The sequence below is a fragment of the Paramisgurnus dabryanus genome, chromosome 9 (genome assembly GCF_030506205.2).
Source record: "Paramisgurnus dabryanus chromosome 9, PD_genome_1.1, whole genome shotgun sequence".
Taxonomy (NCBI): Eukaryota; Metazoa; Chordata; class Actinopteri; order Cypriniformes; family Cobitidae; genus Paramisgurnus; species Paramisgurnus dabryanus.
The window spans coordinates 37,905,777-37,930,921 of NC_133345.1; the positions used below are offsets into that span (position 1 = coordinate 37,905,777).

Here is a 25,145-nt window from a genome sequence, read left to right on the forward strand (position 1 = left end):
CATTTTCGAGATGACAGGTGCATGTTTTTTAAAAATAGGAAGTATGTTTCTTATCTTGGCTTTCTTGTATAAAGAATTTCTGCAATAATGCCTCTAAATGGATCTCTGTGCATCAAATACTTTGTGTTTTACCACGGGGCTATTGAATGCTTTATTCTGATTGGTTGAGAAATGTTCCACGGGTATGCATTAGTTTTTGATAAATGCACACCTGACCTGTCAAATTTCTTAAAATAACCAGTTGGTAACTGTGGTATAAACAGAATAATTGTCTCCGGTCCTTTGAATTATTTGCAAATAATGCACACCTGCGGTGCATTACCACCTTGGGTGTGCATTATTTTTGAATAATTCAACGGCCCGTCGTCAATTATTCCTTACAAATATAATAATTGTATACAAAATTAGCAATACTGTCTGGCTTAATGTCTGGCTTATATTTTATAGAATTATGGAAAATATAACTGAAGAAAATACATTTAAGATCTGTCCTATGGTTTTCATGTGACCTCATGTATAAAGCGTGCATGCGTCAAAGACAGTTTTTATAAATATGGACTTTGCACACTTTGGACGCACACTTTACGATCAAATCTGTGCGTACGCAAAAATCCACAGCAAAGTCCATATTTATAAAAACTGTCTTTGACGTGGAAAAGTTATTAGCGCCATGTCAGAGTCTGAGCAGGCGTACGCACTTTTGCTTGTCCGATTTTTTGGCAATAAGCCATTCTTGCTGCTCGAAATTGGGTTTAAACATTGACAAGCGCTCTTTTATATGTCTATGACATTAATTAGGCATTGTTTAAAGGCGGAGATCAGAAACTGCTCAGATGGGCACAAGTTCAAGATCATTTGCGACTTATAAATGTCACATCTGATCTGAAAGATATGGGTATGCACATTGTCTGTGCGAAAGTTCGGTTTATGAATCACACATATGCATTTTTGATAAATGATCATAAGATCAAATGTAGGATGGTTTCTACGCAGCATTTTATAAATGAGTCCTCGTCACATGACATCCATATCCAGCTGTCAGCTCTAGATCTTTGGAGCTATCTATTCTGCTGATAGGTGTATTGGTTAACAAACTACACCTCAATTTGTGCCAAAGCTGACCCACCTCATTCAAATCATTCCTCACCTCATTCATAATTTCATCCCTTTATGCTCATCTGAACCTTTTTAACCAATAAATGCATGTCTGCATCACAAGAATGTGAGAACCCCGACCTCTGACATCCATAACTGGAAGCCTTTAGTGTATTTTTCATGCAGTATTGCTAATGAATTTTGGCATTGGTTTGTGATCTGCTCGAATCATTCGGGCACCACCCCGGCTCAGTTTCCACATAGGCGATTTGCCCAAATAACCAGGCAGGAGTGAACTGCTAGACAGAACCGTACTTGTGCAAGCACTAAAACATTTGGCTGTTAACCCCAAGCTGCCAGACCCAACACACGTGAAGCTATAATTTTTCCCTAAAATAGAAGCTTTACATAATATTTTTGGCTTTGGGGACTTCTCATTTTTCCAGATGAGAATCGATTTTCTGTTGAAATCACGGCACTGCCATCATACGAGAGCCACGTTTCTATTGTTTGTATCGTGTTTGCAGACTGTTTATCACTACTTCTAGACCTCTCACCTCTCCTGCCCTGCCCACTGTTAGTCTCTGGGCATGCCAGTGGCTTCATCCAATTGGCTTGTTGACCGCCTCCCCTGACAGAGCCCATAATACTACTGCAAATTTCCCTGTCAGTGCGGGTCAGTCAGAAAATAAGCTGGCTGTGAGTGGGGGGGATAGATATAGTTTGTCACTGAAGGAATAATTGAGACTTCAATCTTAACCAAACAAGGAAACTATAAATAAAGGTATGTAACAGATGATCTGTTGTACAACATTTTGAAGTTATTATCTGTAATGATTTGGAGGTATGGTTTTTGCATTACTGTTTGTCAGAGCTCATGACAACATGACAAAACTTAGATATTTTATGCATTTGGCATTAAAAATTGTTTTGTACTTGTATAATAAACACTAGCTTTCTGAAAACAGGCGTTTAGGCTCGATGAATGATTTTACTTTACATGATAACTATTGCTGCTTTGGGTTTTTTTTGTGGCAAAGCATTTCTTGCATCATGCAGACTTTGCTGTGCACGTTTTTGTACACCTTATTTTAGGGTGTAGAGTGTAATAATAATACATTTGTACTTATTATTAACAACATGCATACACTAGGGTTTGGAATGGGATTAGGTGCATGTAAAATTCACTGTAACTATAATAGTTTGTATAAATTAATAGGAGAAACTCTCATATATTACTACTGATAAATAGTTTCACACAGCAAAGTGTGAAGCTTAAAACATCTTTGTTTCTTTGTGCACTGCTATCACATATACCTTCTCAACACACCGTCATGTAAAAGTGCATTGGAGTGTATGTGTGTGTCTGTCTTTGCTGAGCCCTGTAAAAGTTTTACACCATTGCAACAGCTGCAGTCCCTGGTCACAAGATCAGTCTCACTACTGTGTGGAGTCCATTGCCTGACATGCCATAGCTGAGATAACACCATGTGATTAAATCCAGCATAATTTCTTGAGTTATAAACAGGACCAGTATGCATCAAGTAGTGCCAGATGAATCATAATAATAAAAAACAAGAATGCACATGTAGATAATTTAATCTTTACATTATTATTTAAGAATTAATGTTTTAATGTTAATCTGAATGCCTTCTTAAATTGTTTATCCTTTAGCTCCAAACCAGTGCAGATACTGTATGTGTTTTGATAAACAGTGCGTGTGTATATTTAATGTGCTCGATTGAAATGGATATCCCTGGCTCGCTCCTCCCAGCGTTAGTATGGCAATAATGTCTGTGTGTGTGATACTGGCGGCATTCCTGCAATGTTTAAAAAGTCAGATGTGCTGATGGGACACCATTGCACTGAGGAGTAAGCCAGGGTATGTGGGCTTGGACCTGTTGATGTTACTATAGATAGGCTGTGATGCCAGTAAATATGTGGAGTCCTGCACGCTAGTGACATTCCCTTCGGAAAAACTGCAACAAGCTGACCACAACTTGTTATCATTAAGGCTATTGATGCTGTTATGGATAATATGGAGAAAAAATGTCTTTATTTGTTTATTGTAGACAGTTATAATTCTGAAGATTCAGGTGATGGGTGGATGCACAAAGTTTACAGAGCCGTATTTTGTGATAAAAAAGGCAACTTATCACAACTGTATTTGATAGAGTATTGTATTGTAGGTAGACTACACTTATGTTACAAAGTGCATTATACTTAGATATATTTCTTTTGCTAAATTGTTACTGGTGAACTTGACCTAGAAAATGTGAATATTAAAAACTTTGTAATATTTACCCTTTGCCTTGATTTTGCAAAACCTTACTTGTGGTGTTTTATTAAGCTTCTTGAGAAAGATGCAGTATTGAAGGAGTTCACATCTATTCTGAGCTATTATTGGCTGTTTTTATTCAATATTCAGTCAGTCATCCGTTTAAAAAAATTATTGTTTTAAATAAAATGTTAGTTTTCTAATGAAAGAAATGTATATGTTTGGCACAACAATATTTTTGGTCTACAAAGTAACAGAGTGCCGCAGGAATGACATATTTTTGTAGGTAAAACCCGGAAGCAAATTTGCATTTTGGCACTACTGGTTCCTTAGTCCAGAAGTCAATATTTTTTTTTTAATGGGGTTTTAATTAAACTCCTTAAAGGGATAGTTCGGCCAAAAATGATATTAAACCCATGATTTACTCACCCCCAAACTGTCCGAGTTGCATTTGTCCATCATTTTTCAGACAAACACATTTTCAGATATTTTAGAAAATGTTTTAGATCTTTCAGTTGATTAAATGTAATGTTACGGGGTCCACGACCTTCAAGTCCAAAAAAAGTGCATCCATCCTTCACAAAATAAATCCAAACGGCTCCAGGATGATAAACAAAGGTCTTCTGAGGGTAATTCGTGCGGTGTTGTTGTAGAAATATCCATATTTAAAACTTTATTAACGTAAATAAATAACTTCTGGTAGCGCCGCCATCTTAGACTCCTCTGTATTCAGGAGAGAGTAGTAGCGTAGTGTACGCACTTTTCTTAGTGACGTATGACAAATTCGGAGGGCGGGGGCACAGAGCAGCAGCAGAGTAGCCTCAGTAGGCTGCGTAAGCTCTCATCCTGAATGCGGACGTGACTAAGATGGTGGCGCTACCGGAAGGTTGTTATTTACATTAATAAAGTTTTAAATATGGATATTTCTACAACAACACCGCGCGGATTACCCTCAGAAGACCTTTGTTTATCATCCTGGAGCCGTTTGGATTTAATTTGTGAAGGATGGACGCACTTTTTTGGACTTGAAGGTCGTGGACTATGGGTGGACCCCGTAACATTACATTTAATCAACTGAAAGATCGAAAACATTTTCTAAAATATCCGAAAATGTGTTTGTCTGAAAAAACGATGGACATGCAACTCGGACAGCTTGGGGGTGAGTAAATCATGGGTTTAATATCATTTTTGGCCGAACTATCCCTTTAAATAAGACTTTGGGTTAACATAAGCCCAATATATTTTCACATTTTATTCTATGAAATAAGTCACCATGCAGTAATAGTAGATAAAAGCTGATAAAAGTATCTTTAAAAGGACCGTTGTAATAAGTTGCTACATGGGACTTTGTCTGGGACTTTAAACGTCATCATGAATCTTGCATAAATTCTGAGTTATTTTTAACCCAATGCTGGAAAATGTTGGACACAGTACATGTTGGGTTAATAAAGAAACCTATGCTGGGTTGTTTCAATGCAGTGCTGGGTTGTTTCAACTCATGTTTGGGTTAACAACAACCCAACATAGACCTATTTATAAACCAACATGTGTTCTGTCCAATATTTACTCAGCATTGGGTTAAAAATAACCCAAAAGAATTCAAAAACAACAACATGGACACAACTTCCAACAAGAAATGTATTTTATAAAGTTTGAAAAAGCTGTCGGAAGCTTGGTGGTGACGACGATGATGATTTTGAGAGACCATGGTTTAGTTCGCTTGTAGCCTAATGTTAGCTTTTCATTTTTAGTAAACGCATTTAGACTTCAAAATTCATAAAAGTTCATCAGTTAGGATTATATTGTTGGACTAAATTCTTATTTTTGAGATAATCCAAAAGTCTATTGTAAAAACAAATTTGGGCTTTATGGAGAGGGAACCAGTGTCCCGCTTTCTTCCGGGTTGGTTAACAAAAATACGTCATTTGTGCAGAACTCTTATTTTAAGCATTTAAAGATAGACCTTCAGATTTAAAGATTTTTAAAATCACGTAAAACATTTCTTTGAAGTGTACTTAAAACATTTGAACGTAATGTGTGTTTTTATTTATTTATTCTTGCGTCATGTGGTCTGATTTTAAATCCCAAAGGAAACAGGTGATCGGGCGTTCCTTTTGTGGTAATGTGACGTCATTCGGGTGGACTATATTTGTTTTTCTTTGTCTTAAAAATAGTGTCTTGTCTTTAAATGATCTCAAGAAATATCCTAGTTTCCTGTTTAAAATGAGCCATTTCCTTATTTGACCTCACACGCCCCCGGGAGACGCTGCATTCATCATGTGTACCTCCCTTGAGGACAGACATACGTGCTGACAGCAAATACTCTCAATTTTGGTAAATCTGTACATTTTTTTCCTTGTACAAGCCACACAGAAATGTATAATTCATACATTTACCAATCTTATCTCTAAAAAATGGGTTTACTTTAAATAAAAGTAATTTATGTGTTTATTAGCATCTAATTTGTGCACTGTCAGAGCAAATTGTCAAAATTGGTCCCAAGCAGTCACTGGGGCTGGGTCCTGTTATGTACCCCTTCGGTACAGATATGTTATACATTTGGTACAAATATGTACCTTGGGAACCTTGAGTCTGATTTAGGTGCAAAGGTGTTCTTTTTAAAAGGGTACCACCCCAGTGTCAACTTCTAGAGACCATTTGTTTGATTATTTTTCGGACAGTGTGTATACTTTGATGGGCTCGCAGTGGTACACAATACCCAATGACAAGGGTCTGAAATAAGCAATCAGAATTTGCACAATTCAAATCCAGGTTCAGCCTTTCTGACCTTTTCTGATAATGCCACCAATGCTACTGTATTGTCTTCTTAAAAAAAAAAAAAAACGGAGGATATCTGTGACCTTTAGAGAGTGCCTGACGTGAGATTTTATTTATTTCTGTAGACCACAGGCCAATCAGAGATCTCTCAGGCTGTTTTTGTGAACCCTCATAGCACTTATCCCAGTTTATGTCTGGACTATTATGGTTTGTGACATTGATTCTGGTGACATTGTGTACAGATACGCATATAGGGAGCTGGTTCTGGCATTGGTCAAGTTGTGGCTGTCATTACAAAGTGTCTAGTCTCATAGCAAATGATCTTGTGACTATATTAAATCAACCACAACAGAAATAAGTCTCTGTCCTCTGTATATGACTGGCTTTTGTGTTCAATTAAAGGTAAATGAACAGTGAAGGTTGTGACGGTTGGTTTGAATTTGAGAATAATTCAATTTGCTTTGCATTTTTTGTTTTCACAGGTCTGTGCAATTACTTACACTACAAATCTCTATTATTTATTACTATTTTCTACATTCTACAATTGTTATAAAGTCATCATAAACTATGCAATAAAACTAATGAGAATTAGTCAAAATATTAAACAAATGTTATCATTAAGCAAACAAATTTTGCCTGTATTATAACTTTGCACGTTCTGGGATTTTTCTCAATCAACTCCATGATGTCCTTCAAACAGTATTGTAAACAGTGCATGCTTGGATTTTCTGGCTGCTTTTCCATCGCTAACTAAAATTGCATAAACTTTATAAAACTCAAGACATTCACAAGAAAAATCACAGATGAGATCTTTTTAACATCTCAATTATTTCTAATTATTTCTGCTAGAACTCCATTACATTAAATGGAGAGCAAATGGAAACATTTGCTTAAGTCTCTTGTGTCGCAGATATTTTTCCTGAGAAAAAGACCTAGAAATATTACAGAAGTTTCTGAAGAGATATCAGAAGCTAATATTATTTTATTAATAGTATTAAATAACATTAATAATAATAATAATCTTAATACAATTTAAATAGAAAGTTAAGGATTTCTCATCAAATTTACACTAATCCTGATTATTTAAGCTACAGTCTCCTAAGAAATTTTAGAATAAGCATTTGAAACTAAGTTGATACTTAAAGGCGCTCTAAGCAAATCTGCGAGACGTTAGTTTTTGTTGACGTTTGAATTGTTTTCAAACAGACGGAGCGTAGCTAACTCCTCCCCCTCCCCCTCCCTTCCGTGCTTTCATGAACGCGCCCAACCCCCACCCCCAAATCCTTTTTGTCGTTTATTGGCTGGAACACTTTGTTTTGTTTTGTGGTGCTAGGTTTGGCCATGTGTTGTTATTGCCGTTTGTGAAGCCTGGGCTGTCTACAGAGATCGCGTTTTTTTACAGTTTGATCAGCGGACAGGCAGCAAGCAGATAGTGAGGAGATGTTTGCTGTATGTAACAAAAAATGTTTTATGGTCTAAAACGCGTCAATTCGCTTAGAGCGCCTTTAAATGAAACACAAATGAAAACTACATTAAATCTCCTGAGCTACAACTAAGCAATACAATTGTAATTCAATATTACATTAACAGTGCTTTTGCTATCCACCACATATATTCTAAAATTTTAGAATTTATTTTAAAATGTTAGGCGTAAAAGATCTGATAAGCTATAAAAGAACAATCTTTGAGCAATAAAACATCCCTTTGGGACTATACGCTTAAGAAATTGTGACTTTTTTATAGTTTTTTTAATATCATTTTAATATCTGTGCCCACAGCAGGTTTTTATAGTTGAGTGAAAGAAATGTTGTGCCTTATAAAACAGTTGGCACAGCATGGAAAAAGGACACCTGCTAGCACTGTGTTATGTATTTGTCTGTCTTGTGTAATAGGTTACTCAGCGTAGGTGTCTGTGCTCATTAGATATATTACTGCTCGCTGGTACACATCTTATCATGCTGCTTATGCATTATCTTACGTCAGGGACAGATACCAAACACGACCAAGGCATGAGGAATGATAACCATGCAGATTTATAAGGAACGTAGTTTTCTGACCTTGTAACTTCTGAGTAGTTGGATCTATATGGTTGGACATGAACATGACTTTCTTGTCAGCCTAAATTTGCATTTCATATCAGTGGCGGCTCGTGACTGCTCATCCCAGGGGCGCAAATTCAAAATACATGTGTTCAGAGTGTCGTGTGTTGCTTGCGTTTTCAAAATATGTGTTTGTTGCGTCATGTGAACAATTTGCATCACGTGTTTTGCACACGCGTCAAAACCGTTTATTATAAAAGAGACGCTCACGTTCATGAAATACAAGCAAGACACTCCCTTAAAAGTAAACTCTGATTACGCATGAGATTATGCGAGTATCTGGCAAACGCAAGTGTCTCTTTTATCATAAACCCTTTAGACGCATCTGCAGCAGGCACTTATTTTGACAAAACACGTGATGCTCACAGAATCTCTCGATGCGCAGAACACATATTTTGAAATAAGGAACCACACACGGCGGGCTACACACATGTTGTGACAACTTCGCATCGAGCCCCCTTGAAAAAAGAAGTCACCAGCCGCCACTGTTACATATCAAAAGCAAAATTTAGCCAAAGCAGTATTTAACTATATTCCAATGTCTAGTATATAAAGCACTTAGCACACATGGATACTATTTAATCTGACTTTGTTAACCTGTCCAAATTTCAGACTCTGAGAGAGAGGATAGTCATGAGCATTCAGAAGCCAAAGATTCTCCAGTAGGTAGACACTTCTCAAAACCACCAACACCACCACCACAAAGCCAGTTGAAGATAGGTGTTGCAATTAATTCATTTGGTCTCTTCCAAATATCACTTTATGAACAGGTAAACAACAAAAGACGGTCTCCCCCCTCAGACAGGCCACCTCTTGGCCCTCATCTGACTCACCACCACAGCATCTCGACAGATGAACAAGACAGTCCAGAGAGAATTGTAAGTATCATGAGCTCTACTACCTAGAACCTGTATGGACCTGTATAAAGTTATAAGATGGGCTACTGGCCTAATCTTACATCTTTCAAAATCCCAATCTCACAATCTTTTTGCAAGATTCAGAAGGAAAAGCTTCATGCTGAATTGAAACGAGTTTTGAGTGAGAAAAGAAGCCATCTGAGAGAAACCCACTCTACCCTCACTGACATGGATGAAAACTCCAAGAAAGACAGCAAGAATGAGGTATAACAACATCTTATAGTATGAATACACTGTTTAAACACAGGCACAAATAATCTTTGAAAACATCGGTTAAACACCTTTGATGTTAGACAATGGCTGCATTCCAACTCCACTTTCAGACACGCACGTGCAAACTTCCCTAAGTACTTCCCCTCTGGGAATTCCCGCCACCATTTTGAAGTGCGATCCACTTTGTGAAGTGGATGAGGGAAGTTGCTTGATTGTGCAACAATGCACCTTAATTGTGATGTAACTACAAGAACTTGCACGGTGCGCATAGTTTTCGAAATGTAGTATCAGTACACTGATCGGTCTGCGGAGCACTGCATTTGCACTTAATTAATCCACAGTCATCAAGGGCAGGGGTGCCCAAACTCGGTCCTCGATGGCCCGTGTCCTGCAGAGTTTAGCTACTGTACAGCTTGCCTCAGCACACCTGCCTGGAAGTTTTTAGTATAGAGTGTATGAAATGACTTCACTTTTCCACGTGACCACACTGGAGCTCGCCCTGTTGAGTGGCAAAACATTCAACAAAATGGCTTTGCAATTACACAGAATAAGAGTATTCATTGGTGTATTTTTTACAGGATTTTTTATCCCAAAATGTTACATACCTGAGATATGATTACTGCTACTATTTTACTTCTCCAAATTTTTGTAAAATCTGTTCAATAAATCACACAACTACTTTTCCCATTTTAGATGTGTTTTTCATGCTATGCTAATGCTGTCGCTCATACTTTTTGCCACTCAGTGGGCGTAACTGCAATCGCTTTCACCACAGGTGCATACCCTCTATACTTAGCAGGACCTTAATTAGCTGCTTCAGGTGGGTTTGATTTGGGTTGAAGCTAAACTCTGCAGGACACCGGCCCTCCAGGACAGAGCTTGGGCACCCCTGACTTAGGGTATCCCACCAGTGGTGGGCACTCATGCAGCAGAAGCAATGATGCACATCCGAGTCAATGAGACTAAGGGAACTTAGCATGGGATATGGAATGCAGCCTAAGACATGAGTTTTATTTTGAATATGCATGTAATTTTGTTAAAAATTTCAACAGGTGGAGAAGGATAGGCATTTGTCAGAGTTTGTGGACGTGGTTGTTGAAACACAACCTGAGGTTGGAGCAAGTGGATACAGTGTGGTTGGTGGAGGGGAGCAAGGCATCTTCATCAAAGAGGTCCTGAAAGACTCTCCAGCAGCCAAGCACCTCAGCCTACAAAAAGGTACCAAGGGTGCATCTGTATTACATTACTGTCTTGATATTACAAAGTACGCTTCAAGCCCTTGTTCTTTAGAAGACAAGAAACAAAATTTAATCATTAGCTTACAAAAACAATTACATATTGAACTGAAGTTCTTCTGTTTTCTGACGTGATCTGTTATAAATTACCATTGTCAGTTCATTGTCAGTGTCAACTGTGATTCATTTTGATGGTGTGTTATTGCAGGTGATCAACTGCTAAGTGCCAAGGTTTATTTTGATAATGTGAAATATGAGGACGCCTTAAAAATTCTCCAGTGTGCAGAACCCTACAAAGTGTCATTTCTTCTAAAGAGAACTGTGCCAGGAGGTGACATCAGCATACACCCAGTCGCACAAAATTTGGAGCTCAGAGGTCCAAAGGTCAAGATGCAAAGAATGGTATATTCAAAAAATTGCTATACATAATGATTAATTGTGACTTTTGAAGGTCTATATTCTACCCCATTTAGCTAAAGTAATCATAACATTAGATGGAATGATATCTTTTGTCTTGCAGAATGTCAAAAGTGTGAAACCTTTCAAAACCAAGAGAAAGAGAGGAGGACGATTTGGATTAAAAAGACTGAAAGAGAACAAAAACGCAAAAGCAGAGTTGGACATTGAAGGTTCACCTGGCAGATCAGACCTTGGTCCTGTTGATGTTGAGTTTGCTTTCCCAAAGATCAAGATGAGAAAAGGTGTGAAAGGAACTGCAGATGGTTCAGGGCAGCTGGAGGGTTTGACCGCTAGTACTAGGAACAAGAAGAATATCAGATTTCCAAAGATGAAAGTAAAGGATGCTTCTGTAGGTGAAGGGAATGTCAATATAGATGTTTCAGCATATGAGGGTTGTGCAGAGAGCTCTGGAGCAAAGCTGAAAGACAAGGGAAAAGGTCCAAAATTAGGAATGAATTTACCCAAAATTAAAAAGTCAAAATTAGATGTTCAGTCTTCAAATGGCAACTTTGAGGTAAAAGAACCAAAGGCCCAAATAAAGCTTCCATCAACAGAGTCGGATCTTAGTGTTTGTCAGGGCAAAGTTGAAGCCAAGATCCCTAATCTTGACATCAGTTTTAAGGGAAAGTTACAGGGTCCTGAGACGAAAATACCTGAAAAGTTAGATGTATCTGATGCAAAGGTGGCAGTGTCAAAAATCAAACTGCCAAAGGTAAGGCTGTCTTGTCATTCCGATGAAATTGATGGAGATGCAAGTATCAAAATGGATACAACTGAACATAAATCAAAAATGCCCGTACTTGACATCAAAGCAGCGGATCTGGATTTGGACCTGCATCCCCTAAAAATGAAGGGTTCAACTGAATTAAAAGATTTTACAATTCCTGATCCAACTGTGAAAGTAACAAAAATAAGCACAGCCAAAGTTGAAACATCAGTAACAAAGCTAAACTTTGGAGATGATGTGGATGGATACATGGTCAAAGACCCTAAAATTGCTTTCCCCAAACTTGATATTGAAGTCCCCAAGACAGAAACATCAGATGTAAACATTAGTCTTCCTAAATTAGATGTTTCATTACCAAAGGTGACTTCAAAAAACATTGATACTGAGGGACATGCAAGTACAGGAGTAAAATTGGAGATGCCAAAACTGGACATCTCCTTTCCAAAAACAACATCCCCTGAGGGTAAAATTGTAGTTGATGTATCTAAAAAAGATGGACTAAAAGGTAAAGCAGAAGGAAAGGGAGAAGTGAAAATTCCTTCTGGCAAAGGAGCAGAGTTTCAAATGCCTCAAATTTCCCTTCCTGAAATGAAATTTCCAGAGGGTGAAATTGTTATAAAGGGACCTAAGGTCAAAGGTGGAATAGAGATTGACAAAGCACTCGAAACTACTGTTGAAATATCATTACCAAAAGAAAAAGGCACAAGCGAGGTTGATGTCAACAAACATTTAGAAAAAACAGGAGAATTTGATATCCCAAAACTGGATATGCATGTGCCAAATATTGAATCAACCAAAAGAGAAATCCATATAGAAGCCAAAACAAGAAGGAAGTTTCAAATACCCCAAGTAGACCTTTCACTTCCAAGGATTAAAGCAAAAAAGGTGGAAATCAATGTTGAAGGACCTGATATCAAAAGTGGAAAGATTTGCATGCCCTCTAGAGATATATCTCTACCAGGAGGAGGAGCGGGAGCAGATGTAGATGTTAAAGGAAAAGGCGGAAAATTTGAAATGCCTAAATTAGACGTTTCTTTGCCAGAAATAAAATCTCCAGATGCTGAAATCAACGTTGAAGGTCCTGATATCAAAGGTGGAAAGTTTCACATGCCCTCTTTAGATATCTCACTACCAAAAGGAGGAGCAGATGTAGATGTTAAAGGAGGAAAATTTGAAATGCCTAAGATAGATGTTTCCTTGCCAAATATAAAATCTCCAAGTGGTGAAATCAATGTTGAAGGTCCTGATATCAAAGGTGGAAAGTTTCACATGCCTTCATTAGATATCTCACTACCAAAAGGAGGAGCAGGAGCAGAAGTAGATGTTAAAGGAAAAGGAGGGAAATTTGAAATGCCTAAGATAGACGTTTCCGTGCCAAAACTAAAATCTCCGGATGCTGAAATCAACGTTGAAGGTCCTGATATCAAAGGTGGAAAGTTTCACATGCCTTCAGTAGATATTTCACTACCAAAAGGAGGAGCAGGAGCAGATGTAGATGTTAAAGGAGGAAAATTTGAAATGCCTAAGATAGACGTTTCCTTGCCAAAACTAAAATCTCCGGATGCTGAAATCAACGTTGAAGGTCCTGATATCAAAGGTGGAAAGTTTCACATGCCTTCATTAGATATCTCACTACCAAAAGGAGGAGCAGGAGCAGATGTAGATGTTAAAGGAAAAGGAGGAAAATTTGAAATGCCTAGGATAGATGTTTCCTTGCCAAAACTAAAATCTCTGGATGCTGAAATCAACGTTGAAGGTCCTGATATCAAAGGTGGAAAGTTTCACATGCCCTCTTTAGATATCTCACTACCAAAAGGAGGAGCAGGAGCAGATGTAGATGTTAAAGGAAAAGGAGGAAAATTTGAAATGCCTAAGATAGATGTTTCCTTGCCAAAACTGAAATCTCCAAGTGGTGAAATCAACGTTGAAGGTCCTGATATCAAAGGTGGAAAGTTTCACATGCCTTCATTAGATATTTCACTACCAAAAGGAGGAGCAGGGGCAGATGTTAAAGGAAAAGGAGGACAATTTGAAATGCCTAAGATAGATGTTTCCTTGCCAAAACTAAAATCTCCGGATGCTGAAATCAACGTTGAAGGTCCTGATATCAAAGGTGGAAAGTTTCACATGCCTTCATTAGATATCTCACTACCAAAAGGAGAAGCAGGAGCAGATGTAGATGTTAAAGGAGGGAAATTTGAAATGCCTAAGATAGATGTTTCCTTGCCAAAACTGAAATCTCCAAGTGGTGAAATCAATGTTGAAGGTCCTGATATCAAAGGTGGAAAGTTTCACATGCCCTCTTTAGATATCTCACTACCAAAAGGAGGAGCAGGAGCAGATGTAGATGTTAAAGGAAAAGGAGGAAAATTTGAAATGCCTAAGATAGATGTTTCCTTGCCAAAATTAAAATCTCCAGATGCTGAAACCAACGTTGAAGCTCCTGATATCAAAGGTGGAAAGTTTCACATGCCTTCATTAGATATCTCACTACCAAAAGGAGGAGTAGGAGCAGATGTAGATGTTAAAGGAAAAGGAGGAAAATTTGAAATGCCTAAGATAGATGTTTCCTTGCCAAAACTGAAATCTCCAGGAGCGGAAATCAACGTTGAAGGTCCTGATATCAAAGGTGGAAAGTTTCACATGCCTTCATTAGATATCTCACTACCAAAAGGAGGAGCAGGAGCAGATATAGATGTTAAAGGAAAAGGAGGAAAATTTGAAATGCCTAAGATAGATGTTTCCTTGCCAAAACTGAAATCTCCAGGTGCGGAAATCAACGTTGAAGGTCCTGATATCAAAGGTGGAAAGTTTCACATGCCTTCATTAGATATCTCACTACCACAAGGAGGAGCAGGAGCAGATGTAGATGTTAAAGGAGGGAAATTTGAAATGCCTAAGATAGATGTTTCCTTGCCAAAACTGAAATCTCCAAGTGGTGAAATCAATGTTGAAGGTCCTGATATCAAAGGTGGAAAGTTTCACATGCCTTCATTAGATATCTCACTACCAAAAGGAGGAGCAGGAGCAGATGTAGATGTTAAAGGAAAAGGAGGAACATTTGAAATGCCTAAGATAGATGTTTCCTTGCCAAAATTAAAATCTCCAGATGCTGAAATCAACTTTGAAGGTCATGATATCAAAGGTGGAAAGTTTCACATGCCTTCATTAGATATCTCACTACCAAAAGGAGGAGTAGGAGCAGATGTAGATGTTAAAGGAAAAGGAGGAAAATTTGAAATGCCTAGGATAGATGTTTCCTTGCCAAAACTGAAATATCCAAGTGGTGAAATCAACGTTGAAGGTCCTGATATCAAAGGTGGAAAGTTTCACATACCTTCATTAGATATCTCACTACCAACAGGAGGAGCAGGAGCAGATGTAGATGTTAAAGGAAAAGGAGGAAATTTTGAAATGCCTAAGATAGATGTTTCCTTGCCAAAACTGAAATCTTCAAGTGGTGAAATCAACGTTGAAGGTCCTGATATCAAAGGTGGAAAGTTTCACATGCCTTCATTAGATATCTCACTACCAAAAGGAGGAGCAGGAGCAGATGTAGATGTTAAAGGAAAAGGAGGAAAATTTGAAATGCCTAAGATAGATGTTTCCTTGCCAAAACTAAAATCTCCGGATGCTGAAATCAACGTTGAAGGTCCTGATATCAAAGGTGGAAAGTTTCACATGCCTTCATTAGATATCTCACTACCAAAAGGAGGAGCAGATGTAGATGTTAAAGGAAAAGGAGGAAAATTTGAAATGCCTAAGATAGATGTTTCCTTGCCAAAACTAAAATCTCCGGATGCTGAAATCAACGTTGAAGGTCCTGATATCAAAGGTGGAAAGTTTCACATGCCTTCATTAGATATCTCACTACCAAAAGGAGGAGCAGGAGCAGATGTAGATGTTAAAGGAAAAGGAGGAACATTTGAAATGCCTAAGATAGATGTTTCCTTGCCAAAATTAAAATCTCCAGATGCTGAAATCAACTTTGAAGGTCATGATATCAAAGGTGGAAAGTTTCACATGCCTTCATTAGATATCTCACTACCAAAAGGAGGAGTAGGAGCAGATGTAGATGTTAAAGGAAAAGGAGGAAAATTTGAAATGCCTAGGATAGATGTTTCCTTGCCAAAACTGAAATATCCAAGTGGTGAAATCAACGTTGAAGGTCCTGATATCAAAGGTGGAAAGTTTCACATACCTTCATTAGATATCTCACTACCAACAGGAGGAGCAGGAGCAGATGTAGATGTTAAAGGAAAAGGAGGAAATTTTGAAATGCCTAAGATAGATGTTTCCTTGCCAAAACTGAAATCTTCAAGTGGTGAAATCAACGTTGAAGGTCCTGATATCAAAGGTGGAAAGTTTCACATGCCTTCATTAGATATCTCACTACCAAAAGGAGGAGCAGGAGCAGATGTAGATGTTAAAGGAAAAGGAGGAAAATTTGAAATGCCTAAGATAGATGTTTCCTTGCCAAAACTAAAATCTCCGGATGCTGAAATCAACGTTGAAGGTCCTGATATCAAAGGTGGAAAGTTTCACATGCCTTCATTAGATATCTCACTACCAAAAGGAGGAGCAGATGTAGATGTTAAAGGAAAAGGAGGAAAATTTGAAATGCCTAAGATAGATGTTTCCTTGCCAAAACTAAAATCTCCGGATGCTGAAATCAACGTTGAAGGTCCTGATATCAAAGGTGGAAAGTTTCACATGCCTTCATTAGATATCTCACTACCAAAAGGAGGAGCAGGAGCAGATGTAGATGTTAAAGGAAAAGGAGGAAAATTTGAAATGCCTAAGATAGACGTTTCCTTGCCAAAACTGAAATCTCCAGGTGCGAAAATCAACGTTGAAGGTCCTGATATAAAAGGTGGAAAGTTTCACATGCCCTCTGTAGACATCTCACTACCAAAAGGAGGAGCAGGAGCAGATGTAGATGTTAAAGGAAAAGGAGGAAAATTTGAAATGCCTAAGATAGATGTTTCCTTGCCAAAACTAAAATCTCCAGATGCTGAAATCAACGTTGAAGGTCCTGATATCAAAGGTGGAAAGTTTCACATGCCTTCATTAGATATCTCACTACCAAAAGGAGGAGCAGGAGCAGATGTAGATGTTAAAGGAAAAGGAGGAAAATTTGAAATGCCTAAGATAGATGTTTCCTTGCCAAAACTGAAATCTCCAGGTGCGAAAATCAACGTTGAAGGTCCTGATATAAAAGGTGGAAAGTTTCACATGCCCTCTGTAGACATCTCACTACCAAAAGGAGGAGCAGGAGCAGATGTAGATGTTAAAGGAAAAGGAGGAAAATTTGAAATGCCTAAGATAGACGTTTCCTTGCCAAAACTAAAATCTCCGGATGCTGAAATCAACGTTGAAGGTCCTGATATCAAAGGTGGAAAGTTTCACATGCCTTCATTAGATATCTCACTACCAAAAGGAGGAGCAGGAGCAGATGTAGATGTTAAAGGAAAAGGAGGAAAATTTGAAATGCCTAAGATAGACGTTTCCTTGCCAAAACTGAAATCTCCAGGTGCGAAAATCAACGTTGAAGGTCCTGATATAAAAGGTGGAAAGTTTCACATGACCTCTGTAGACATCTCACTACCAAAAGGAGGAGCAGGAGCAGATGTAGATGTTAAAGGAAAAGGAGGAAAATTTGAAATGCCTAAGATAGATGTTTCCTTGCCAAAACTAAAATCTCCAGATGCTGAAATCAACGTTGAAGGTCCTGATATCAAAGGTGGAAAGTTTCACATGCCTTCATTAGATATCTCACTACCAAAAGGAGGAGCAGGAGCAGATGTAGATGTTAAAGGAAAAGGAGGAAAATTTGAAATGCCTAAGATAGATGTTTCCTTGCCAAAACTGAAATCTCCAGGTGCGAAAATCAACGTTGAAGGTCCTGATATAAAAGGTGGAAAGTTTCACATGCCCTCTGTAGACATCTCACTACCAAAAGGAGGAGCAGGAGCAGATGTAGATGTTAAAGGAAAAGGAGGAAAATTTGAAATGCCTAAGATAGACGTTTCCTTGCCAAAACTAAAATCTCCGGATGCTGAAATCAACGTTGAAGGTCCTGATATCAAAGGTGGAAAGTTTCACATGCCTTCATTAGATATCTCACTACCACAAGGAGGAGCAGGAGCAGATGTAGATGTTAAAGGAAAAGGAGGAAAATTTGAAATGCCTAAGATAGATGTTTCCTTGCCAAAACTGAAATCTCCGGATGCTGAAATCAACGTTGAAGGTCCTGATATCAAAGGTGGAAAGTTTCACATGCCTTCATTAGATATCTCACTACCAAAAGGAGGAGCAGATGTAGATGTTAAAGGAAAAGGAGGAAAATTTGAAATGCCTAAAATAGATGTTTCCTTGCCAAAACTAAAATCTCCGGATGCTGAAATCAACGTTGAAGGTCCTGATATCAAAGGTGGAAAGTTTCACATGCCTTCATTAGATATCTCACTACCAAAAGGAGGAGCAGGAGTAGATGTAGATGTTAAAGGAAAAGGAGGAAAATTTGAAATGCCTAAGATAGATGTTTCTTTGCCAAAACTGAAATCTCCAGGTGCGGAAATCAACGTTGAAGGTCCTGACATTAAAGGTGGAAAGTTTCACATGCCTTCATTAGATATCTCACTACCAAAAGGAGGAGCAGGAGCAGATGTAGATGTTAAAGGCAAAGGAGGAAAATTTGAAATGCCTAAGATAGATGTTTCCTTGCCAAAACTGAAATCTCCAGGTGCGGAAATCAACGTTGAAGGTCCTGATATCAAAGGTGGAAAGTTTCACATGCCTTCATTAGATATCTCACTACCAAAAGGAGGAGTAGGAGCAGATGTAGATGTTAAAGGAAAAGGAGGAAAATTTGAAATGCCTAAGATAGATGTTTCCTTGCCAAAACTGAAATCTCCAGGTGCGGAAATCAACGTTGAAGGTCCTGATATCAAAGGTGGAAAGTTTCACATGCCTTCATTAGATATCTCACTACCAAAAGGAGGAGCAGGAGCAGATGTAGATGTTAAAGGAAAAGGAGGAAAATTTGAAATGCCTAAGATAGATGTTTCCTTGCCAAAACTAAAATCTCCAGATGCTGAAATCAACGTTGAAGGTCCTGATATCAAAGGTGGAAAGTTTCACATGCCTTCATTAGATATCTCACTACCAAAAGGAGGAGCAGGAGCAGATGTAGATGTTAAAGGAAAAGGAGGAAAATTTGAAATGCCTAAGATAGATGTTTCCTTGCCAAAACTGAAATCTCCAGGTGCGGAAATCAACGTTGAAGGTCCTGATATAAAAGGTGGAAAGTTTCACATGCCTTCATTAGATATCTCACTACCAAAAGGAGGAGCAGGAGCAGATGTAGATGTTAAAGGAAAAGGAGGAAAATTTGAAATGCCTAAGATAGATGTTTCCTTGCCAAAACTAAAATCTCCGGATGCTGAAATCAACGTTGAAGGTCCTGATATCAAAGGTGGAAAGTTTCACATGCCTTCATTAGATATCTCACTACCAAAAGGAGGAGCAGGAGCAGATGTAGATGTTAAAGGCAAAGGAGGAAAATTTGAAATGCCTAAGATAGATGTTTCCTTGCCAAAACTGAAATCTCCAGGTGCGGAAATCAACGTTGAAGGTCCTGATATCAAAGGTGGAAAGTTTCACATGCCTTCATTAGATATCTCACTACCAAAAGGAGGAGTAGGAGCAGATGTAGATGTTAAAGGAAAAGGAGGAAAATTTGAAATGCCTAAGATAGATGTTTCCTTGCCAAAACTGAAATCTCCAGGTGCGGAAATCAACGTTGAAGGTCCTGATATCAAAGGTGGAAAGTTTCACATGCCTTCATTAGATATCTCACTACCAAAAGGAGGAGCAGGAGCAGATGTAGATGTTAAAGGAAAAGGAGGAAAATTTGAAATGCCTAAGATAGATGTTTCCTTGCCAAAACTAAAATCTCCAGATGCTGAAATCAACGTTGAAGGTCCTGATATCAAAGGTGGAAAGTTTCACATGCCTTCATTAGATATCTCACTACCAAAAGGAGGAGCAGGAGCAGATGTAGATGTTAAAGGAAAAGGAGGAAAATTTGAAATGCCTAAGATAGATGTTTCCTTGCCAAAACTGAAATCTCCAGGTGCGGAAATCAACGTTGAAGCTCCTGATATAAAAGGTGGAAAGTTTCACATGCCTTCATTAGATATCTCACTACCAAAAGGAGGAGCAGGAGCAGATGTAGATGTTAAAGGAAAAGGAGGAAAATTTGAAATGCCTAAGATAGATGTTTCCTTGCCAAAACTAAAATCTCCAGATGCTGAAATCAACGTTGAAGGTCCTGATATCAAAGGTGGAAAGTTTCACATGCCTTCATTAGATATCTCACTACCAAAAGGAGGAGCAGGAGCAGATGTAGATGTTAAAGGAAAAGGAGGAAAATTTGAAATGCCTAAGATAGATGTTTCCTTGCCAAAACTAAAATCTCCGGATGCTGAAATCAACGTTGAAGGTCCTGATATCAAAGGTGGAAAGTTTCACATGCCTTCATTAGATATCTCACTACCAAAAGGAGGAGCAGGAGCAGATGTAGATGTTAAAGGAAAAGGTGGAAAATTTGAAATGCCTAAGATAGATGTTTCCTTGCCAAAACTGAAATCTTCAAGTGGTGAAATCAACGTTGAAGGTCCTGATATCAAAGGTGGAAAGTTTCACATGCCTTCATTAGATATCTCACTACCAAAAGGAGGAGCAGGAGCAGATGTAGATGTTAAAGGAAAAGGAGGAAAATTTGAAATGCCTAAGATAGATGTTTCCTTGCCAAAACTGAAATCTCCAGGTGCGAAAATCAACGTTGAAGGTCCTGATATCAAAGGTGGAAAGTTTCACATGCCCTCTGTAGACATCTCACTACCAAAAGGAGGAGCAGGAGCAGATGTAGATGTTAAAGGAAAAGGAGGAAAATTTGAAATGCCTAAGATAGACGTTTCCTTGCCAAAACTAAAATCTCCGGATGCTGAAATTAACGTTGAAGGTCCTGATATCAAAGGTGGAAAGTTTCACATGCCTTCATTAGATATCTCACTACCACAAGGAGGAGCAGGAGCAGATGTAGATGTTAAAGGAAAAGGAGGAAAATTTGAAATGCCTAAGATAGATGTTTCCTTGCCAAAACTAAAATCTCCGGATGCTGAAATCAACGTTGAAGGTCCTGATATCAAAGGTGGAAAGTTTCACATGCCTTCATTAGATATCTCACTACCAAAAGGAGGAGCAGATGTAGATGTTAAAGGAAAAGGAGGAAAATTTGAAATGCCTAAAATAGATGTTTCCTTGCCAAAACTAAAATCTCCGGATGCTGAAATCAACGTTGAAGGTCCTGATATCAAAAATGGAAAGTTTCACATGCCTTCATTAGATATCTCACTACCAAAAGGAGGAGCAGGAGCAGATGTAGATGTAGATGTTAAAGGAAAAAGAGGAAAATTTGAAATGCCTAAGATAGATGTTTCTTTGCCAAAACTGAAATCTCCAGGTGCGGAAATCAACGTTGAAGGTCCTGATATCAAAGGTGGAAAGTTTCACATGCCTTCATTAGATATCTCACTACCAAAAGGAGGAGCAGGAGCAGATGTAGATGTTAAAGGCAAAGGAGGAAAATTTGAAATGCCTAAGATAGATGTTTCCTTGCCAAAACTGAAATCTCCAGGTGCGGAAATCAACGTTGAAGGTCCTGATATCAAAGGTGGAAAGTTTCACATGCCTTCATTAGATATCTCACTACCAAAAGGAGGAGTAGGAGCAGATGTAGATGTTAAAGGAAAAGGAGGAAAATTTGAAATGCCTAAGATAGATGTTTCCTTGCCAAAACTAAAATTTCCGGATGCTGAAATCAACGTTGAAGGTCCTGATATCAAAGGTGGAAAGTTTCACATGCCTTCATTAGATATCTCACTACCAAAAGGAGGAGCAGGAGCAGATGTAGATGTTAAAGGCAAAGGAGGAAAATTTGAAATGCCTAAGATAGATGTTTCCTTGCCAAAACTGAAATCTCCAGGTGCGGAAATCAACGTTGAAGGTCCTGATATTAAAGGTGGAAAGTTTCACATGCCTTCATTAGATATCTCACTACCAAAAGGAGGAGTAGGAGCAGATGTAGATGTTAAAGGAAAAGGAGGAAAATTTGAAATGCCTAAGATAGATGTTTCCTTGCCAAAACTAAAATTTCCGGATGCTGAAATCAACGTTGAAGGTCCTGATATCAAAGGTGGAAAGTTTCACATGCCTTCATTAGATATCTCACTACCAAAAGGAGGAGCAGGAGCAGATGTAGATGTTAAAGGAAAAGGAGGAAAATTTGAAATGCCTAAGATAGATGTTTCCTTGCCAAAACTAAAATCTCCAGATGCTGAAATCAACGTTGAAGGTCCTGATATCAAAGGTGGAAAGTTTCACATGCCTTCATTAGATATCTCACTACCAAAAGGAGGAGCAGGAGCAGATGTAGATGTTAAAGGAAAAGGAGGAAAATTTGAAATGCCTAAATTAGATGTTTCCTTGCCAACTGTTGACATTTCTGCTCCTAAAGTTGATCTAGATTTTAATCTTCCAAAGGGAAAAGGCAATGATAGAGAAAATATTGAACTTCTTAAAGCAGAGGGTGGAAGGCCATCCTCTGGGGAAAGTTTTGATATTCCAGATGTCTATGTAAAAATGCCCAAACTGCTCCCTAAATTTGGCAAAAAAATGAATAGCGGAGACAGTGGATCTGCAAATTTAGACATAGAAAGAAAACTGCCATCAGTTGATGTAGATGGAAAAATGAAAAAGACCAAAACCAAAATTCCAGAAATGGACATGTCCTTGGATATACGAAATAAAGGAAAGGTCAAAATGCCAACAGTTGAGATATCACTGCCAACAACAAAAATTCCAGAATGTGAGGTATTGCTTCCAAAAGGTGAGGTTGATGTATCTGAAGCAGATATCAAAAGCTATGAAGGCAGCCTAAAAATCCCTAAGATGCCAACTGTTGATATATCAGTCCCAAAAGTTGATTTAGACGTGTCCTTGCCTAAAGTAAAACTTGATGAGTCAATGGATTCAACCTCATCCGATTTACATATTGAAAGTAGTAGGGGTACAGTAAATTTTCCTCATATAAAAATCCCTAAAGTAGACATTTCAATTCCACATGGAAAAACGGGGGGCACAGATAATCTCGAGGTGGAGGGTAAAGGTGGCAAGATGAAGGTACCAGTACCCAAAGTGGAAATGCAATTCTCACATAAAAAAACAGAAGACACTAAGACTCCTGAAATAGATGCAAACTTTCCCAAATCAAAAACCACTGACACAGAGATATCCACTCCAAAGAAAATGACATCGCCAAAGATTCCAGATATTGACTTTAACATTGAGACTGGTCAAGTTGACCCTAACAATGAAGATGTTAAAAGACAGGCTGCTAAAGTCAAAATTCAAAAGTTTGGGATACCTCTCCCTTCTTTAAGTTCACCTGAAGCCAATCTTACATCATCTCTGGTTAAAGGCCATTCTGTACCAGTGGACTATCAGGTCGAGTATGAGAGCCCTACTATGCCAAAAGTGAGAAAAGCTGTATTTGTTATGGTGACTCCCGAAACGCAGAGAGTTGCAGGTAGTGAAGCAAGTACAGATCTTAAATATGAAGGGGTGAAGTTAACAAAGTTTAAAATGAAGTCAAGTTTTAGCAAGTCTCAATCAAATGAAAAGGGGAAATCATTAAGTGGTGGTGAAGAGGAGGTAGAAACACAAAAGAAGACAAAGACTAGTATGCTGAAGTTGCCCAAAGTCACATTATCACCTGGAAAGACTGGATCCTTCGAGGTAACACCAACTGGGTCAGATGATAGAACAAGCCAACCCCTAAATGGTCACAAAGATGACAATACAAAGCTTGTAAAGCTTAAATTTCCCAAAGTGGAGTTTTTCTCACCATACACAGGGGAAAAAGAAAAGACGGAAACAGCTACCAAACTGAGGAAAGAGACCTCGGGGGATGGCAAAGAGAGCAAATCTGGCAAAATGTTGTTCTCGGGTGTCAAGAAGAAAACAGGAAAGGATGAAGATGAGCTGAGGGAGGGTGGTGGTGGTTTAGTATACTCAAAAGCAAGGACTGAAATGCTGGAAGAGCATGAGACATGTGAAGAGAGAGAAGAAACAACATGGTTTAAAGTACCTAAAGTCACCCTTAGCCCTCATTCAACTGGCTTGCTTCACGTCACTCCGAATGAGTCGCCAAAGGGAAGCAAGACCTCATTGTCATGCTCTGGTGAAGAAGCCATTGGAGGTTTCTATGTAAAAATGCCAAGTGTAGAGTTTTCAACACATGAAATGTCCTCAGAGCAACTGGTTACTGAAACAAAAGAGAAAAACGTAAGTGTAATGACTAAGACGACAACATATACAGAGACGAAAAGTAGCACCACAAAATTGTAGGTATCTTATCAAATGGAATATAGAAGAATAATATATTTTTTTATGTGACTATATTCTACAGTAATGTTGTTTTTATTCATTTTAAAGCAAAACTATTTTCTCAAGCTTTAGAAGGAACAACACTATATATGCATAATGAAAATGTTGCTACCAAAGAATATTATTTCTCATTTTCATGTTTTGTAACTTGCTGCCCTGTAGGACGCTTTAAATATATTTGTAAAGATTACATTTACAGATGTAATGTAAATGTAATATTTGTAAAGATATTTCTTACTTATCCACACACACACACACCAATATATATATACACATTTATAAAGATCTATTACACCATTTTTTGCTGCTTGGGTTGTTTGTTTAAATGACATTTAAAAATAGATATTTATAAGATTGTTATTGTTTATTTTAGATACTACTATTTTCCCCATATTTATACGCATGACCTGTACAGATTATTAGACTCTGTGATGCTGAGATTGTATTGACTTTTGAGATATATTCGAGTTTATTTCCTTATCCATAATGTTTTCCAAGAATGTGATAACCTTTACAAAATGTCTCTGTTCAGGGGGAGGGTGCAGAATTTTTACATCGCAAACATTGGGTGTGTAATATTTTTCTTGTTAAAATAAACTCTTGTTGGTAATGGAAGAAGTGTTAAATGCCTGCAGTATTATTGTATTTGTATAATTAATAGAGATTTAGTACTGAATTGCATGTTTGTAATGTTTGTGTTGTTTGTGTTATAAAACACAATTTGCTAAAGCAACAATAACATATTCAAATAAAATAATAAAATTGTTAGTTTTGTCTGCATTTGAATTTATTCAATAAGTGAGAAAGATTTCAATCTTAAGTTGATTATTT

At 38.1% G+C, this 25,145-nt stretch overlaps 1 protein-coding gene and 1 long non-coding RNA gene across 2 annotated transcripts in view; one reads left to right on the top strand and one right to left on the bottom strand.

Moving 5' to 3' along the window:
• Positions 1–25,145, bottom strand: part of LOC135773351 (uncharacterized) — a 34,637-nt gene that overhangs the window by 5,012 nt on the left and 4,480 nt on the right. The window lies entirely within an intron of this gene.
• On the top strand, positions 671–25,082 carry prx (periaxin). Its single transcript, XM_073815844.1, has 9 exons — positions 671–690; positions 1,623–1,771; positions 8,863–8,912; positions 9,021–9,128; positions 9,246–9,371; positions 10,433–10,598; positions 10,824–11,017; positions 11,136–13,557; positions 13,648–25,082. Exons 1-9 carry the CDS (start codon positions 671–673, stop codon positions 24,273–24,275), a joined length of 13,863 nt encoding a protein of 4,620 aa, XP_073671945.1. The 3' UTR covers positions 24,276–25,082.

What these genes read in the sequence shown, in the direction of transcription:
- prx (XM_073815844.1), top strand. Translation starts at nt 671, where the DNA reads ATGTCAGAGTCTGAGCAGGC. An exon ending in AAATTTCCCTGTCAGTGCGG is followed by an intron (nt 1,772 to 8,862) that starts GTCAGTCAGAAA and finishes TCCAAATTTCAG; the next exon opens with ACTCTGAGAGAGAGGATAGT. An exon ending in AGAAAGACAGCAAGAATGAG is followed by an intron (nt 9,372 to 10,432) that starts GTATAACAACAT and finishes AAATTTCAACAG; the next exon opens with GTGGAGAAGGATAGGCATTT.